The sequence below is a fragment of the Haliotis rufescens genome, unplaced genomic scaffold (genome assembly GCF_023055435.1).
Source record: "Haliotis rufescens isolate VD_foot unplaced genomic scaffold, xgHalRufe1.0.p SCAF_14, whole genome shotgun sequence".
Lineage (NCBI taxonomy): Eukaryota > Metazoa > Mollusca > Gastropoda > Lepetellida > Haliotidae > Haliotis > Haliotis rufescens.
The window spans coordinates 30,319,931-30,337,202 of NW_025963824.1; the positions used below are offsets into that span (position 1 = coordinate 30,319,931).

The following is a 17,272-nucleotide window of genomic DNA, read 5'->3' on the forward strand; positions in this document are numbered from 1 at the left end:
ACACACAGGTACATGCACGTCGCAAGTGCAATAATCTTGGACGCGATGTTAAACCCCATTTCACCTCACCTCACCATCTTCCTGAGGCAAGGGAGTTAACTGATTATAAAAGTCCACTCGTGGCGCTATGATCGAGCCCAGAAATTCCAGCCAAGTTCGGCAAGGGTGTAAACTGGACTCTATAGTCAGTTAACTCCCTTGCCTAGGGAAGATGAGCTTAGTCAGGTGTTATGACAGTTGTCAGGTACAGAAACTGCAAACCAACATATTACCAGATATTTTGTGCCACATAAAACATGAGTGAGTGGGTCATTCAGTGACAGGAACACACAGCATATCCTTGTGTCTATACTTGGCAGCCATTTTGGACACACAATCCCCATTATGTCACTCTTACAACAGGACACCTGATACTGAATGTGATTTGTTTGTTGTTTAATGCCGCACTCAGCAATATTCCAGCTCTATGTCAGCGGTCTGTAAATGATCTAGTCTGGACCAGACAATCCAGTGATTGATTTCATGAGCATCGATCCACGCTTCTCAAGTTATGCATGTACAAAACAGTTTGTCCACGTTTGGTATTGAACTCTCGTCCCAGCTATTTCTACTTTGTCCAGGAAACCAACAGTATGAAAACTTTTACCAAATAAGCTATTAAACTATGAAAAGATAAAAGTGAAATGCTAGCCTGAGGCTAGATTCTGATTGCTTGCATGTTAATCATGTGTCTAAGGTTTGTGAAAAAAAACACATACAAATCTGAATGAGCTTTAATGATTTTTATTATCCGGTATGAGAACGACATAAGAATCTCCCAAGAAATGAGTACTTTAATGAGGGAGGGCCCTGCTTTGGTGAAACACACGAAATTTCTCATTATTGTTTTGATTAGAAAATAACAAATTCTTTGAAACAAATGAGCCAGGAAGCTACAAAGGATTAAGTAAAACTTAGAGGCTTGGACTGTAAGCTGACAGCATAGTGTTCCATGAACGTACAACAGGCCATCATACAAATGTGTGAGAGATGAATTTGGGCTCTCTGAAGGTCAAGCCTTGGCACATCCATCCCTGAACACATCGCTAGGTCAGCCTCCGAACAAACCTGTCCGGTCCAACGGCACAAAGTCTGGAGTTATGATGACACAGTACCTAAGATGTCATGACGACACAATGTTTAATGACATGATGAGAACAATGTCTGAGATTTTATGTTTGTTTGTTTGTTGTTCCACGCTGCACTCAGCAATATTCCAGCTATATGACGGCGGTCTGTAAATAATCGAGTCTGGACCAGACAATCCAGTGATTGATGTCATGAGCATCGATCCACGCCATTGGCATACAATAACATGCATCAACCAAGTCAGCGAGCCTGACCACCCGATCCCGTTAGTCGCCTTTTACGGTAAGCATGGGTTGCTGAAGACCTATTCTAACCCGGATCTTCACACGTGAAATTCACACCGTATAATGGTTGATGATACCACAAGTCATACACGCAAAGATATAAATCTATCAGCTTCAAACGAATTGGTAGTAGTAAATTACAACAAAAGGAAGCCCTCGTTGAAACACAATCTCATTAAAATCAGATCTTAGTTCTCGCTACCGCTAAACAAAGATCTGAGGACATCCCATTAGGGGTCACGTCAGAATGACCTTTCATCCGACCAATCAGAGCATCGCTTACCAGATTATGAAAGTGATAGTCGGAATGTGATGCAACCTTGAAAACATGAGCATCAATCCACGCAATTGGGATATGATGACATGCATCAACCAAGTCAGTGAGCCTGACAACCCGATCCTGTTAGTTGCCTCTTACGACAAGCATTGTCGCCTTTTACGGCAAGCATGGGGTGCTGAAGACCTATCCTACCCCGGATCTTCTTGGGTACTGAGATTTTATGATGACACAATGCATGACGATACAAAGTTATCATGACGACACATTGGCAAAGATTTCCTTTACGACACATGCTTGAAATCCATGATAATATCCAACTGTCGGTGAAGTCATGACATTGTAAATCAAATCATGTCTGAACTTACAAGATACGAACTGTTACAATTATTTGAACATCTGATGATATACAATCTGGTTCACATAAACAATATAGCTTCATCCCACCAAGTCCATTAATCGATTTGATCATGTGTTTGTGTGGTAACAAGTTTTGTTTTCGTTTGTTGTTTAACGCCCCACTCAGCAATATTCCAGCTATACAATGGCGGACTGTAAATAATGAAGTCTGGACCAGACAATCCAGTGATTGATATTGTGAGCAGCGATCCACATTGTCGGCGTACGAGGATACGCAAAACACAGTCTGACAACCTGATCCAATTGGTGGCCTCTTACGACCAAATCTAATCCAGAATTCTCCCAGGTGGTGCTGCCATGGAGCGAAAAAAACGGCCGGCATCTAAACATGATTGTATTTTTTCTTGGCATCACACAAGATAATCCCATGGATCATGTCGTGAATCAAGTATTACAAAAGTAAGGTTCCATTCCTACTGCTTCACAGAAGGAAAGCCGATTTTCACTTTGTCAGTTCCACTGGCAGGTCGACCTGCAGGTCAAGTCTTCTTGTTGGCGATGCCGATGGTATAGTCTTCCAGAACATTGTCAAGATGGTCGTTGTGTTTCTTGAACTGTTTTCCTTTCCGACTCCCACCCTTCTTCCGCTTGACAGCAGCCTGGAACAGATGAGCACATGAGTGAATGAGTGAGTGAGTGTGGGCATTGGTGGGTGAGTGAGTGAGTGAGTGAGTGAGTGAGTGCATTGGTGGGTGAGTGAGTGAGTGGGCATTGGTGGGTGAGTGAGTGAGTGAGTGAGTGAGTGGGCATTGGTGGGTGAGTGAGTGAGTGAGTGAGTGGGTGGGTGGGTGGGTGGGTGGGTGAGTGAGTGAGTGAGTGAGTGAGTGAGTGAGTGTGGGTGGGTGGGTGGGTGGGTAGGCGAGTGAGTGAGTGAGTGAGTGAGTGAGGGCATTGGTGGATGAGTGAGTGAGTGGGCATTGGTGGGTGAGTGAGTGAGTGAGTGAGTGGGCATTGGTGGGTGAGTGAGTGAGTGAGTGAGTGAGTGAGTGAGTGAGTGTGGGTGGGTGGGTAGGCGAGTGAGTGAGTGAGTGAGTGAGTGATAAATGGGGATTGAGAGAGGAATGCAACATTTTATCAAACAACAAATGCACTGCATTTGTCCCCAGTCTGATGTAAATTACGACTAAAAATAATATCATTAACATATGACATCAAAGTCCCACGCAGAAAATCACAGCCTGAGGTTTGGTTGGTTGGTTGTTTAACGCCGCACTCAGCAATATTCCAGCTATATGACGGTGGTCTGTAAATAATCAAGTCTGGACCGGACAATCCAGTGATTAATATCATGAGCATCGACCACGCAATTGGGATCAATGACATGCATCAAACCAAGTCAGCGAGCCTGACCACCCGATCCCGTTAGTCGCCTTTTACGACAAACAGAGTCACTTTTTACGGCAAGCATGGGTTGCTGAAGACCTATTCTACCCCGGAATCTTCACGGGTCCCTGAGGTTTGGCCAGAGGTTTGTTACCAAGCCAAAGAAGAGTCTGATCAACAGATCCCCTGCCCCTCTTAATGGCTCTTCTGACAAGCTGGGGTACGTGAGACCTATTTAGACCCAGACTCCACACAGGGGGAGACAACATCTCTGACACGGTACAGGTGAAGGAGCTGTACGTACAACAGGTTTGGGTCCGAGGTCTTGCATTGAGGAGATACCATGCTTGTCCAGGTATTCCTCGATCTTCTTCTCATCCAGACCATCTACCGCAACGCTGCGCCACATCTTCTGAAATTCTGCACAAATCATACCATGATATTACACTTCTCCTTGCAGTGAATATTTCAAACATACCACAATAAACATACCACAATAAACATACCACAATAAACATACCACAATAAACATGCCACAATATAATTTCAAAAGTTCAAAAGGCAGCATAGGTTGCTGGGGACGATTTCAAACCCAGGACCTAGGGGTACAAACAGATTTGGTATATTCCCATTAGATTATGATAAAAAGGTCAATATCTGGATCATAAAGTAAGCTGCAGTCCCCATCGTTCACAAACAATACAAGTATTTGTCACAGAGTGACGAAATATCCCCCGCCATATACACCATAGTACCAAATATGAAGACAATCCAGCGATTAGTTCTTGAGATATTGTGGCAACACCGTTTTCCAACTCCAAAAACAGATTTGCCTGCTGTGACCTTGAAAATGGGGTCAAGGTCACCAAATCTGACAGGTGTATGCGGTGACTGTATATACACTATAGTTCCAAATATGAAGACAATCCAGCGATTAGTTCTTGAGATATCGCGGCAACACTGTTTTCTAACTCCAAAAGCAGATTTGCCTGCTGTGACCTTGAAAATGGGGTCAAGGTCACCAAAACCGACTGGTGTCTGCGGAGTCTGTATATACACCATAGTTCCAAATATGAAGACAATCCAGTGTTTAGTTCTTGAGATATCGCGGCAACACCGTTTTCTAACTCCAAAAGCAGATTTGCCTGCTGTGACCTTGAAAATGGGGTCAAGGTCACCAAAACCGACTGGTGTCTGCGGAGTCTGTATATACACCATAGTTCCAAATATGAAGACAATCCAGTGTTTAGTTCTTGAGATATCGCGGCAACACCGTTTTCCAACTCTAAAAGCAGATTTGTCTGCTGTGACCTTGAAAATGGGATCAAGGTCACCAAAACCGACTGGTGTCTGCGGAGTCTGTATATACACCATAGTTCCAAATATGAAGACAATCCAGTGTTTAGTTCTTGAGATATCGCGGCAACAAACAGGTGGGACGTACGGACGGACGTACGGACGGTCGTGAATACTATATCCCCCGCTTCGCGCTTTCGCGCGGCGGGGGATAAAAATCAATCAGAGCTGAAAATGACCAACATTTATCCATCAACTGTCATAAAAGTAGCATTTACATTGGTTGGTTGGTTTGTTGTTTAACGCCGCACTCAGCAATGTTCCAGCTATATGACGGCGGTCTGTAAATAATCGAGTCTGGACCAGACAATCCACAGATTAATATCATGAGCATCGATCCATGCAATTGGGATCGATGACAAGCATCAACCAAGTCAGCGAGCCTGACCCGTTAGTCGCCTCTTACGACAAGCATAGTCACCTTTTACGGCAAGCATGGGTTGCTGAAGGCCTATTCTACCCCGGAATCTTCACGGGTCAGTAGCATTTACAATCCATGGCAGTCCTTCTAAAAACGTTTGAGTCGACTAGTCTGATTTCAACTTCATTATTTGACTATTACTAGCTGAGCTTACTAGAAAGAACAGAATTTTACTCGACCTTTGGACTATTGGCTAAAGTTACATACTCCCACAGTACCGTTTATGCAAAGATATGGCTAGATTATTTTGATAAAAGTAATTGTGGACAACTAAATATAAGCATTGAAATTCATGTAGCAGAAATCTTCAGGCAGGAAAATGTATTTTTAGGTGGCTGCGCGTTTGGTTCCAAATTCAATTTAGCGTTGATAAATCTACAGGTAACCTAGCTCTACATTGAAAAGAGAGTATGTTTATCTCCTAATTAAACTGATGTTTATATATTTAAAGAACTATGTTTTTATCAGTTTAAAATGGTTTGGCTTAGGCTAAAAAAAATAAAAGTCTTGCCCACATCATCATAAAGTACATTGCACGTTTTGTTTTTGTTTCCATTTTCTTTGTGCATTGTGTTTAAGTATAAGGATTTTTATATTTTTTTGAAAATTGAAATAAAAACAAGACGTGCGGCAGACTCTGTGATGATGCGGTTGGTGCCTGAGAACCAAGACTATTATTTTTTTTAAGGCTTACAATTTAATGCAGGTGGTCGAGTTTTTATTTATTTTTAAATTTCAACAACTAGATTCATACTGCTACAAAGAATAAAAAACAAACTTGCAGGTCACACCACCAATACAATTATAATCGCAAAACTAAACTGAAAGATAACTGGGTTTTTTCTGTTTTTCTGTTTGAATCAATCAAGTCACCGAGCCTCAGCCCTGGGGTGCTCCAATTCATTTCAAGTTGTGCCCTGGAAACGACACCTTACCCCCGACTCCCCTTAAATGCCAAAATCCACAAATACCACAGACGTACCTTCATCTATTTTGAACTGGCAGTACTTGTCGTTGTAGTAGAGCACCTTCTTCTTGTCAATGGGCCTAGTCACATAGATGATGTGTTCTCCCAGCTGCTGCAAACAGACAAGCCAACCAGTCAGACAGCTCAGGAACATGTCGGTCAGTCACAGAGTCTCGCGCGATGTATGAGTGAGTGAGCATGGTTTTACGCCGCTTTTAGCATTATTCCAGCAATATCACGGCAGGCGATACCAGAAATGGGTTTCATACATTGTACCCACACCGGGACCCGAATCCCAGTCATCGGCATGATTGATTGAGTAAGTGAGTATGGTTTTACGCCGCTTTTAGCAATATTCCAGCAATATCACGGCGGGGGACACCAGAAATGGGCTTCACACATTGTACCCATGTCGGGAATCAAATCCGGGTCTTCAGCAGGACGAGCGAACGCTTTAACCACTAGGCTACCCGATCGCCCCTGGCGTGATGAGCGAACGCTGTAACCTCTAGGCTACCCCACTGCCCACATGAGGTAAGAATCCTCAGATTTTATCGAACAATTTGAAAAAATACTGGTTATGATATGAAGCATGATCATTAGTGAAACATTTCAAAGATGGTTGATCAGAACTTGTATCATTCTATCTTAATTTCCTTGCATTTGTTTCATGAAGATAAGGCCTAATTCATCATCCAAACACTGGATCTAGCAGGTGTTAGCATAGTTAGGGTAAATAAATATAACAACAATATTCATAATAATAATTCATACAATAGTGAGTGATGAGTGGGGGTGGTGGGGTAGCCTAGTGGTTAAAACATTCGCTCGTCACGTCGAAGGGCTGAGTCTGATTCCTGATCAAGATTTGTAACTATCTCTGTGCTGCTCTAAAACATTTTGACACTGACATGTTGCTTTACAGAGAGTGAGTGATTGAGTGAGTGAGTTGTGTTTAAGGCCGCTTTTAACTGTATTCCAGTTATATCACGGCGTGAAGTGATGCAGGTCTCAGACGTTTACCACTTTGGTGAAACCCACGAGCACGTTTATGGTGCTGACAAACCTAGAAACATGATCGGGGCGAACCGAGATTCAAACCCACAATCATAGGTTTCTGCACAGCGAATTGCGGCGCCTTATAGCTTTACAAGACTTGAAACTGAGTCTGTGCTTAACCATTTTGACACTGACATGTCGCTTTACAAGACTTGTAACTGTCTGTGCGCTGCTCCCTATAAATAATTTTGATACTGATTTGTCACTTCACAGACCTGTGTAGTGACACACAATATCAAAATTGTTTATAGGGAGCAGCATAGAGATATAGTTACCTCAGCTGAATGGCATTTTATTCATATGAATTAACACGATTAAGGAAGAAATCATCTTTTTGTATTTTAGCTGCAAATTTGTAAGAACTATGAACAATTCGGGGCAGTTGGCATGTATGCTCGAACTCCATGTTCCCCACTTACTTTGAAGACTTTGGCTGAATCGGGCAGCGACTCCTCGATGTCCTCCATGAGAATCCCACCTCGGCCGTGCAGGTCGTAGCTCTTCAACAGCTTCATCAGACTCTTACGGTCCCTCACCGCGTACTTGGGTTTGAACAGGAACTTCTTCAAGTGGCGTTCTTCAACAACGATGATCTTCGGATTGTTTATGAGTGCCTGAAACATCGTGTCATCCGTCAGTTGTGAGATTAATGAGATATTGACAAACGGGGTATTTATTAAAACTATACAAGTAATATATATACCGTATTCGACGTAATAAGCGCCCCGCTCTAATAAGCGCCCACGGGGATATTTGCTAATATATTGGCAAGTGAACAATCCCAATTAGCCCCCCTTCCGATTTATCAATGTACACAAGACTTATTTATTCGTGTATAATACGCACTCGTGTGTTATATGCACCCTTAATTATAGGCATTTATATTCTGGAAAAATGTATCTGTCGTATATAAACAGTTCAGACTGTCAGCATAAACCACGAAATTTATCTTTCAACTGTTTTTCCCACCAAAGTAATATTCTAATAAGAGCCCCCTATTTTTAATTTTGAGAGCGCCCTGGGCGCTTATTACGTCGAATACGGTAATTGATTCCAAAGTGTGATCAGGATGTACAAGACATAGGTCTGCAAACCCTGTGTGTTGATTCTGCAGGACAAATATTGCTGCATGTGTGGAGTGATAGGGGTCTTTTTGCCCCAGAAGAATTGTATTATTTTAGAAATGAGCAAGATTTGCATAAAATCTTTATAAAAAACTATCAAAGGTGATCATGTTAAGACAGGTACATGTTTAAAAACAACCGTAGAGGCAAGGCGAAAGTATGTCAAAAAGGCTAAATTCTCCAGTTTTCATGAAGAACATTTTAAATGAATTTAACATTTGAATGAGCCAAGATGGGTCCCTAAGGAGATGAACATCATGGACTTTCCCTGACCAAGACTGTGCAACCACATAGGTCATGGACTTGCACTTACAAAGACTGTGCAACCGTATAAGTCATGGACCTGCTCTTACAAAGACTGTGCAACCACATAGGTCATGGACTTGCTCTTACAAAGACTGTGTAAACATGTAGGTCATGGACTTGCTCTTACAAAGACTGTGCAACAATGTAGGTCATGGACCTGCTCTTACAAAGACTGTGCAACAATGTAGGTCATGGACCTGCTCTTACAAAGACTGTGCAACTGTATAAGTCAAAAACATTACACATTACACATGTCAACAGGTTATCCATCAGTTCCTCTCAATGTAAACCCATAATATCCAAATCCCCTTCTGTATGTAAACAAATAATCTCCCAATTCACCTCTGTATGTCACCATGGTAACACATAATCTCCCAATTCACCTCTGTATGTCACCATAGTAACACATAATCCCTACTTCACCTTTGTATGTAGCCAAAGTTACCACATATTCTGCAATTCACCTCTGTATGTTACCATGATAACAAAATCCCCCAGTTCACCTCTGCATGTTACCATGGTAACACCTCATTCCCCAGTTCACCTCTGTGTGCAGCCAGTGTCGCATCCTGCTGCCGATATCCAGCTGGTTTGTCTCGTCCAATATTTCCTCAATGTCCAGTGGCTCCGGCTCGCCATTCTGATGTCGAATCTAGAACGAGATAGTGATCAATGAACTTTATGGTATTCAATTATATGGAGAATCTCACCCAAGTGTCTTTTGAAGATTCCGGGGTAGAATAGGTCTTCAGCAACCCATACTTGCCGTATAAGGTGACTAACGGGATCAAGTGGTCAGGCTCGCTGACTTGGTTGATGCATGTCATCCATCCCAATTGCATGGATCGATGCTCATGATATTAACCACTGGACTGTCTGGTCGAGACTCGATTATTTACAGACCACCGTCATATAGCTGGAATATTGCTGAGTGCGGCATTAAACAACAAACCAACCAACTTTTGATATCAAATATATCTACACGAGTCGATAAAAGTTTAAAACTCTGAGGCTTGCTGATGCTGCAGAGCCATTAGTGATGTCATTTGATTGTGATGTCATGGTAACCAATGATGTCACAATGGTCTGCAAAGCATTGTGATGTCATGGTAACCAATGATGTCACAATGGTCTGCAAAGCATTGTGATGCAATTTCATTGCAGCAACATCTACAATGTGGATATCACTTGATATACCCAAGCCATATCTGCTGTATGAGCCACATTTTGGATGATAAATTATTATGTCAAAACATTATCTAAATAAATTTTAAAAATAGACATTGCCAATTCACCCCACACGCTGGTAAAAAAGCTGAAGCTACACACAGATTCTTACTTGCTTGGCAACTAATGGGTTAACATAGACTAACACTAAGTCAATAAAAACGTGTTTAAAATAAAAAAAACATTTTTCGAAAGAACCTTTCCTCTTCTTCTGTTTTCATATGTGGAATCAAGCAAACTAGACATGGTTAGTTTGATCTAGACTTGCATAAGCTTTTAATAAAAAAAATACCTAAAAAATATAAATTCCAGTCATGGTGCAGGACTGGGGTTAACAGGTCTGATTGAAATTTGAAGAGCCTCTAGATCTGTGTATGCATTAGCAACAATTATTCTGGTAAACTGTCTTATAGAATCTAGAATTATCAATCTATGGCAATCATACCTTCATGTGCTTGACGATCTTAGCCAGGACTCCAAACTTGAACTGAGAACTGCCCTGGGCCGTCTTGTAGTCCAGTGGAGGAGCCTCTGTGCGGGGGAACATCAATGGTTAACACAGGCGGAGTGAGTTGATGGCGACAACATTGCTTTCAGATATATCATGGCATGTCAGTTTCATGTGAAAGGCAATGCAAGTTTTAGACATTTACCACTTTGGTGAAACCCACGAGCATGGGGATAGTCGCCTAGAAATGTAACTGGGGGAAACAGCCTTTGGAGTGAGTGAGTGAGTAAGGTTTTACACCGCTTTTAGCAAAATTCCAGCAATATCACGGCAGGGGGACACCAGAAATGAACTTCACACATTGTATCCATGTGGGGAATCGAATCCAGGTCTTTGGCCCGATGAGCAAACGCCTTAATCACAAGGCTACCCCACTATCATAACTTCCTGGTGCAACCAAGGCCTTAGGGGCATAATTCTGCACAGCGAAATGACACATCTTAGACAAATAGGCTCCCATACCCCCAACACAACTTGGGAGATTATTCCAGTTGCACACTGACATCATACATCTACATATTGTTTCCATAACTGTTTACATATAATGCATGACAATGTTGATAAAGACAATTTCTTGTTTCTCAATCAGACGCCAACCCAAAATTGAGACATTTGGGAATAGCTGGTGATGCAAGGGAGACAACTCTAATTCCCAGTAGTGTTTAGTCACTGTTGACACATGAATCTGGTGGATGTTCTGTCAGCTGTAAGTGTAGTATTGTCATGCGTGGTAGCTATGGTTGTCTTGATGGGTGGAAGTGATTAGAGTGATGTGTCAATTATAGTTTTGATATCTGGGATAAATGAAGTCAAAAGCAATCGTCATCCTGACGAGAAGGACAGGCTGCTTCCGACAACATGCTACAAGGTAGGGCTGGGATGAGTCCAAATTTACTACCCGGGTAACCACCCCCTATTACACGACCCTACCCGGGGACGTACTGTAGGTCTCAAGAGAAGGTACAAACTGTCCGATTGGGAATAGTTTGACCTAGGCTTTAGATACACGTAGCCTTGGCAAAAAGTATTTAGATACACAAATAAAACAATCTGGTTATGCATGTATACACTGAAGTTGACTGAAGCTTTAACATATGAAAGTCAGAAGAAATGCAAACATTACTGACTTGTAGTGTAACCATGGAGTTTTAGATATTTTTGGTCATTAAACAATATATCACGTGACTAACCACAGGTTCGGGTAGTCTTGTGGGTACCTGGGTCCTTCTCAGTACCCACCCGACCCGAGTACCCATCCCAACCCAACTACAAGGTCGTAGAATGAATCACGAACTGGTTGTGTATCAGGTCCAACTAGATGATCGTAACTCCCATACTTTAACACAGGCTTACAATAGTTGTAGCGCTAAGATTGCTTTGTGCAAGTGGGCCCAGCATGGGTTGCTGTGGACCAGTTCTAATTCGGAATCCCTGCTGTGTATATTGTAGACAGGCCTGAATGATCAATACTTACGTTTGGGTTTGGGCGCCGATGATTTGATCTTCTGTTTTTTGGACTTGTGATCATTTTCATCAGCTTTGTGCTTTCTCTTCTCTACGGACGGCTGAGCCTTGGCTCGCTGAAGGAACTTATTCCTCCCCTTGAGCAGCTCGGGATCCATGATTCAGGTCGATCTGACTGCAACACACCAACAATCATACAGCAGGGCTAAAAGCACTAGTTTCTGGTCTGTCGTTTCTCGAGTGTTGTCACACTCAGCAATATGCAAGCTGTATGATTAATGCTCTCTGTAAATACTCGAGTTCGAACAAGACAATCTGAAGACAAGTTCTAATGCAGATCCTCATGGGGTCAATAATGTGAAGGAGGCTACATGATCCACTACGTAATTTTATCAAATATTTTTGTGAATTTTTTACTCATAGATTCTAAATTCAGCCCAATCAACTCAACAATATTTTTACTATTATTTTTACGTCTTTGATTGAAAATTGTAGGACTGATATAATATATAGCGACTCAAAAGTATCACAATGGTTTGATTCATAATAAAATTAATTATTATCTGATTACGTATAGCAGTGGTATAGTCTGGAAGTTAATTTAAGGTACCGACGTTTACTACAATATCTGAAAAACTATTGGACTTACTCCAGTCAAAGTTGGTATGAGATTATTAAACAGTCATACATAACTGGATATTACATTTAAAGACAATTGGTGCATGAATAAAAAATCTGTCTATTTAGCTATCACTATATTTCATCAACAACCAGACCTGTTCGTCACGGGTGGAACGAGCATTCATTGTAACAGCCATCTGCATAATGCTACCCTTGCGTCACAGGGCCATATGACACAGTTGAACCAATCAACTCAACTCGAAAGGTTGCACGGGAATCACGCACGCATGATTACGGTGTTAGCGTTGGGCGTCTCAAGCAGTTATTTAATAATATTTATCCAATTATTTTTGCATTCTTTTTCAGGTCAGTCAGACTATATGTGTATATATAAAAATGACCAATGCAGACCTATAATGCTGATATGAAGCAGACTGTTCCACTAAAAGTTTAAAACTGAAATGTTTACCTGGTCATTGTTCATTGTTACCATGGACCAGACAATCCAGTGATTTATATCATGAGCATCAATCCACGCAATTGGGATCGATGACATGCATCAACCAAATCGGCGAGCCTGACCACCCAATCCCGTTACTCACCACTTATGACAAGCATAGTCGCCCTTTACAGCAAGCATGGGTTGCTGAAGACCTATTCTACCCCGGATCTTTACGGGTCTCCTTCATATGCAGAATCAACCTACCCTGGTCTGTCTTGATAAGTGGATTATTGTGTAGGCAGATCAAGCTGTAGAGACATACTGTCCAAACTATTGTAAATTAATATGATCAAGGTTGAGTGATGATACCATACCTATCTTGAGACTTTGCTACATTTTTGCATGGAATTCTTCATGTTTCATGCAGTACAACAAATTGAAGATGCTGCTTAGGCTAAAAAAATAATACTCTTGGCTCTCAGGCACTGCCCGCATTATCATAAATTTTACCGCACATTTTGTTTTTACATGTATTTACATTTTTAAAAAAGAAATATAAAAAATTCTTAAATATTCCAAGGCTAGTCAAAGAGTTTACTCATCAAGGAATACATTTGTGTAGGGAGGCCCTTTCCCAGGTTGATTGTACACAACTGTTTATTTGGTTACACAACTGTTTATTTGGTTCCATAAAAGTTTGAAAAACAAAAAAACGCCTGCACTATATTTTTCAAAAACCATTGCCTGAGAACCAATTCTTTTCTTTTTGAAAGCCTAAACTTGAATGGTGGGTTAATTTCTAAGAGTACAGATAATGATAAAAATTAACATAAAATTTAGCCATTTGTTTTGTGAGCTGTAAGGTAAATCCAGCCCAAGTATTATCACTAGGCTCGGTTAAAACAAAACTTTGTAAATATTACCCTTTAAAAATCAATACAGAAATTAAATATGGATGGACAGTATTGGACACATGGGCTTCCCAGAGGTAAATTTGTGATGCATTATGACACCACATCCTAGTTACTCGTCTTAGGATAGTGCTGCTTCACATATTTTAATCAATTATCAACTTGCCCCGAAGGACATCTTTTGTAGTTTGTTATAGCAAATAGATTAAAATTACATCATCATTAGATGAAAAAGATCTGTTAAGAACTTCCGACATAAGTCAGTCACTTTGATAAGTGCATTGTAACACATTTACATCAAATAAAGGAAGTCATAATGGCCGACACAATAAACCGAACGGGAACGACTTCCGAAGATGCAATGTAAATAAGACTGAGGTGATAACAAGTGTTAGTCTTCATTGATCAATTGACTGATCACTGAAAGGTGATCACAAAGATGTGTTGAATAGATACTGAGGTAAATTTAAAAATTGCTGTAGACTGTCACTTGTTGGATTTCAATTCGCACCGCGTGGAGCATCGAACTCATGTTGCCAGCTTGAAGCTAAGCTAATAAGTTAATCTAATTAGCCCACACCCTACCATGGGCGCTATCACCAATAATTTGTGCTCTTTTACCAAGTCATCACTACCCGATTGTCTACCTTTATGCACATGCACAGCAGCCATTTTTTCCCCTGAAGCTCTAAACTTGATGAAAGTTTTACTGAGTTTCTGCAGTTACACTGGATTGATTTGTTAAAAGAGCTTTATACCAGAAAGACTTCTGCTTGTAACCCTCCTCCAAATTTATATATACATGTATTCTTCTTTCTTCCAATGATATATGTTTTTGAGGCGGGGATAAAACTAGCCTAGTATCCCCATATAAAATATATATAACTTAAGGATAGAGAGGCAATCATATAGGCCTTCATCACAGGAACTCGATGATAGCGTGTATAACATAATATATTCGTATAGAGAGAAAAAATCACACGTACCTTTCTATATACATATAGACTCTATGTATATGTATATAGAGGGGTGTGATTTTTTTCTATACGAATATATTATGTTATACACGCTATCATCTAGTTCCTGTGGTCTTCATATATATGTTTGGGAGGAGGGGTACGGGCGGAAGCCTTCCCGATGGTAAAGAAACGCTTGATCGGAAAGGGGGTCGAAGGGCTAAGGAAAGAGTTGGGGGAGGGGTAACCTACCTTAACCCCCAAGGATCGAAGAGGCACTCGAGATCTGTGAAGCGAGACCCACAGTCGGTAACTGAGCTTGTAAGCTGCGCTCGGTAAACTGCGTTGTTACATTTACATATCGACTATTACTTCCTTACTTCCCGAAATCTGACTCTGAGAGGGTACACTTGACTTGGAGGTCCTATCATTACAACACACTCACAACACTGAGCAGACTGTGAATAGACCGACTTCCTTACTTCCCGAAATCTGACTCTGAGAGGGTACACTTGACTTGGAGGTCCTATCATTACAACACACTCACAACACTGAGCAGACTGTGAATAGACCGAGAAAAATCATTTTCGTTTTCTTGGTGATAAAAACAATTAGACCTCGTTATTGTGTATAACGTTGTCTTAAGAGGTCTCATTGCATGTTCATCAGAGTATATTGAGCTATTACTGAGAACAAAACGATCATACAAACCACACACAAGCCCAAAAGTTCTGCGAATCTAACACAATGTTTTGGAATACGAATCCCCTTGTACAGGAAGTTTTAAAGAGTTACTTCCCTTAGAAACCACTCGGACAAGCTCCTTCCAGCGCACCCTCGGTAACATCGTACAGAGTTCCGCGAACGGGATATCTTGCCAACGCACTCGGTTTATTCCCTTGAACTCCGGACGATAGCCGAGGTGAGAGTGAGTGATTTGGGTTTAACGCCGCTTTGAACAGTATTGAAGTTATATCACGGCGTGTCAGCTTAATGTGGGAGGAATAGCCCGAAGTGATGCAGGTCTCAGAAGTTTACCACTTCGCTGAAACCCACGAGCACGGGTATGGTGCTGATCGGGGCGAACCGGGATTCAAACCCACAATCATAGGTTTCTGGCGTGCCCTAAGGACGCAACTCTATTTATTCACAATTGAAGCAGAAATAGAAAAAAAGAGAAGAGAATAGAGTGACATTAATTCAGAATACAGAAGACCCGTGAAGATCTGGGGTAAAATAGGTCTTCAGCAACCCATGCTTGCTGTAAAGGGCGACTATGCTTGTCGTAAGATACGACTAACAGGATCGGGCGGTCAGGCTCGCTGACTTGGTTGAAGCATGTCATCGATCCCAATTGCGTGGATCGATGCTCATGATGTCATTCACTGGATTGTCTGGTCCAGACTCGATTATTTACAGACCGTCGTCATATAGCTGGAATGTTGCTGAGTGCGGCGTAAAACAACAAACAAACTTGAGGAAATTTAATCTCAATGCAATAAAATCAAGCATATCAGAAGACAAACGTCGATTGTTGTGTGATACTATTAAAAGTCGGTAAGTGATAATATTGTCCAACCCAAACATAATTAGACATTTCATGCACTTGATAATTTGACTATTGTATCATTTTGCTGTGATAAATAAATCTAAATCTTGTTCATCCTAAACAGTCTTCAGCAACCCATTCTTGCCGTAAAAGGCGACTATGTTTGTCGTAAGATGCGACAACGAGATCTGGTGGTCAGGCTTGCTGACTTGGTTGATGCATGTCATCGTACACCAATTGCGTGGATCGATGTTCATGATGTCATTCACTGGATTGTCTGGTCCAGACTCGATTATTTACAGACCGCCGTCATATAACTGGAATATTGCTGAGTGCGGCGTTAAACAACAAACAAACAAACAACAACAAAAAATCATTCTCAAACATCCCAAACCAAGTTCAGGATACAAACATATTAAGGCATCAAAAGCCGTTTAAATTATCGGACAAGGATTAAAGACGTAGTTACCAATTAGAGAGAGCATATTAGATTACTAATTATTACCTGAGATGATGAGTGAGTGAGTGAGTATGGTTTTACGCCGCTTTTAGCAATATTCCAGCAATATCACGGCGGGGGACACCAGAAATGGGCTTCACACATTGTACCCATGTCGGGAATCGAACACGGGTCTTCGGCGTGACGAGCCAACGCTTTAACCACTAGGCTACCCGACCGCCCCACCTGAGATGATGATAAGGCTGAGGTGATGAAACAACTCACAGTCTTGAATAACTACACGACGCACTGCCTGGGACCCTAGCTTCAATGGCTACAGTGTGCAAATATTCATTTTTGGCGAGACCGCCTCCGTGGTCTAGTTGTAAAGCGTCAATCCGGAGAGCGAAGTCCGGGGTTCGATCCCAGGCCGCGTCATAGCAAAAGACGTTGAAAGATGGTACTTGTTGTTACCCTGTTTGGCGTTCGG

The 17,272-nt window shown here is 41.5% G+C and overlaps 1 protein-coding gene across 3 annotated transcripts; it reads right to left on the reverse strand.

Moving 5' to 3' along the window:
* Window positions 1-1,852: 1,852 nt before the first annotated feature.
* Window positions 1,853-15,599, reverse strand: LOC124143328 (transcription initiation factor IIE subunit beta-like). Of its 3 annotated transcripts, none has more exons than XM_046512260.2 (8): window positions 15,513-15,599; window positions 11,875-12,039; window positions 10,338-10,423; window positions 9,210-9,317; window positions 7,655-7,849; window positions 6,192-6,288; window positions 3,737-3,852; window positions 1,853-2,708 (listed from the first exon to the last, which is right to left on the reverse strand). In XM_046512260.2, exons 2-8 carry the CDS (start codon window positions 12,020-12,022, stop codon window positions 2,589-2,591), a joined length of 870 nt encoding a protein of 289 aa, XP_046368216.1. In that variant the 5' UTR covers window positions 12,023-12,039; window positions 15,513-15,599; the 3' UTR covers window positions 1,853-2,588. The 3 variants fall into 3 exon arrangements, with proteins under 3 accessions (XP_046368216.1, XP_046368214.1, XP_046368215.1); XM_046512258.2 differs by having other exon boundaries at window positions 15,047-15,583; XM_046512259.2 differs by having other exon boundaries at window positions 15,506-15,580.
* Between the last annotated feature and the right edge of the window lie 1,673 nt (window positions 15,600-17,272).

Bases quoted from the DNA above. Each gene is read 5' to 3' on its own strand.
- LOC124143328 (XM_046512260.2), bottom strand. From the start codon at position 12,022: ATGGATCCCGAGCTGCTCAAGGGGAGGAATAAGTTCCTTCAGCGAGCC. The intron at 7,850-9,209 runs GTGAACTGGGGA...ACGATGTTTCAG, and splicing joins GACACTGGCTGCACACAGAG to GCACTCATAAACAATCCGAA. The intron at 2,709-3,736 runs GTACGTACAGCT...CATCTGTTCCAG, and splicing joins ACCTCGGACCCAAACCTGTT to GCTGCTGTCAAGCGGAAGAA.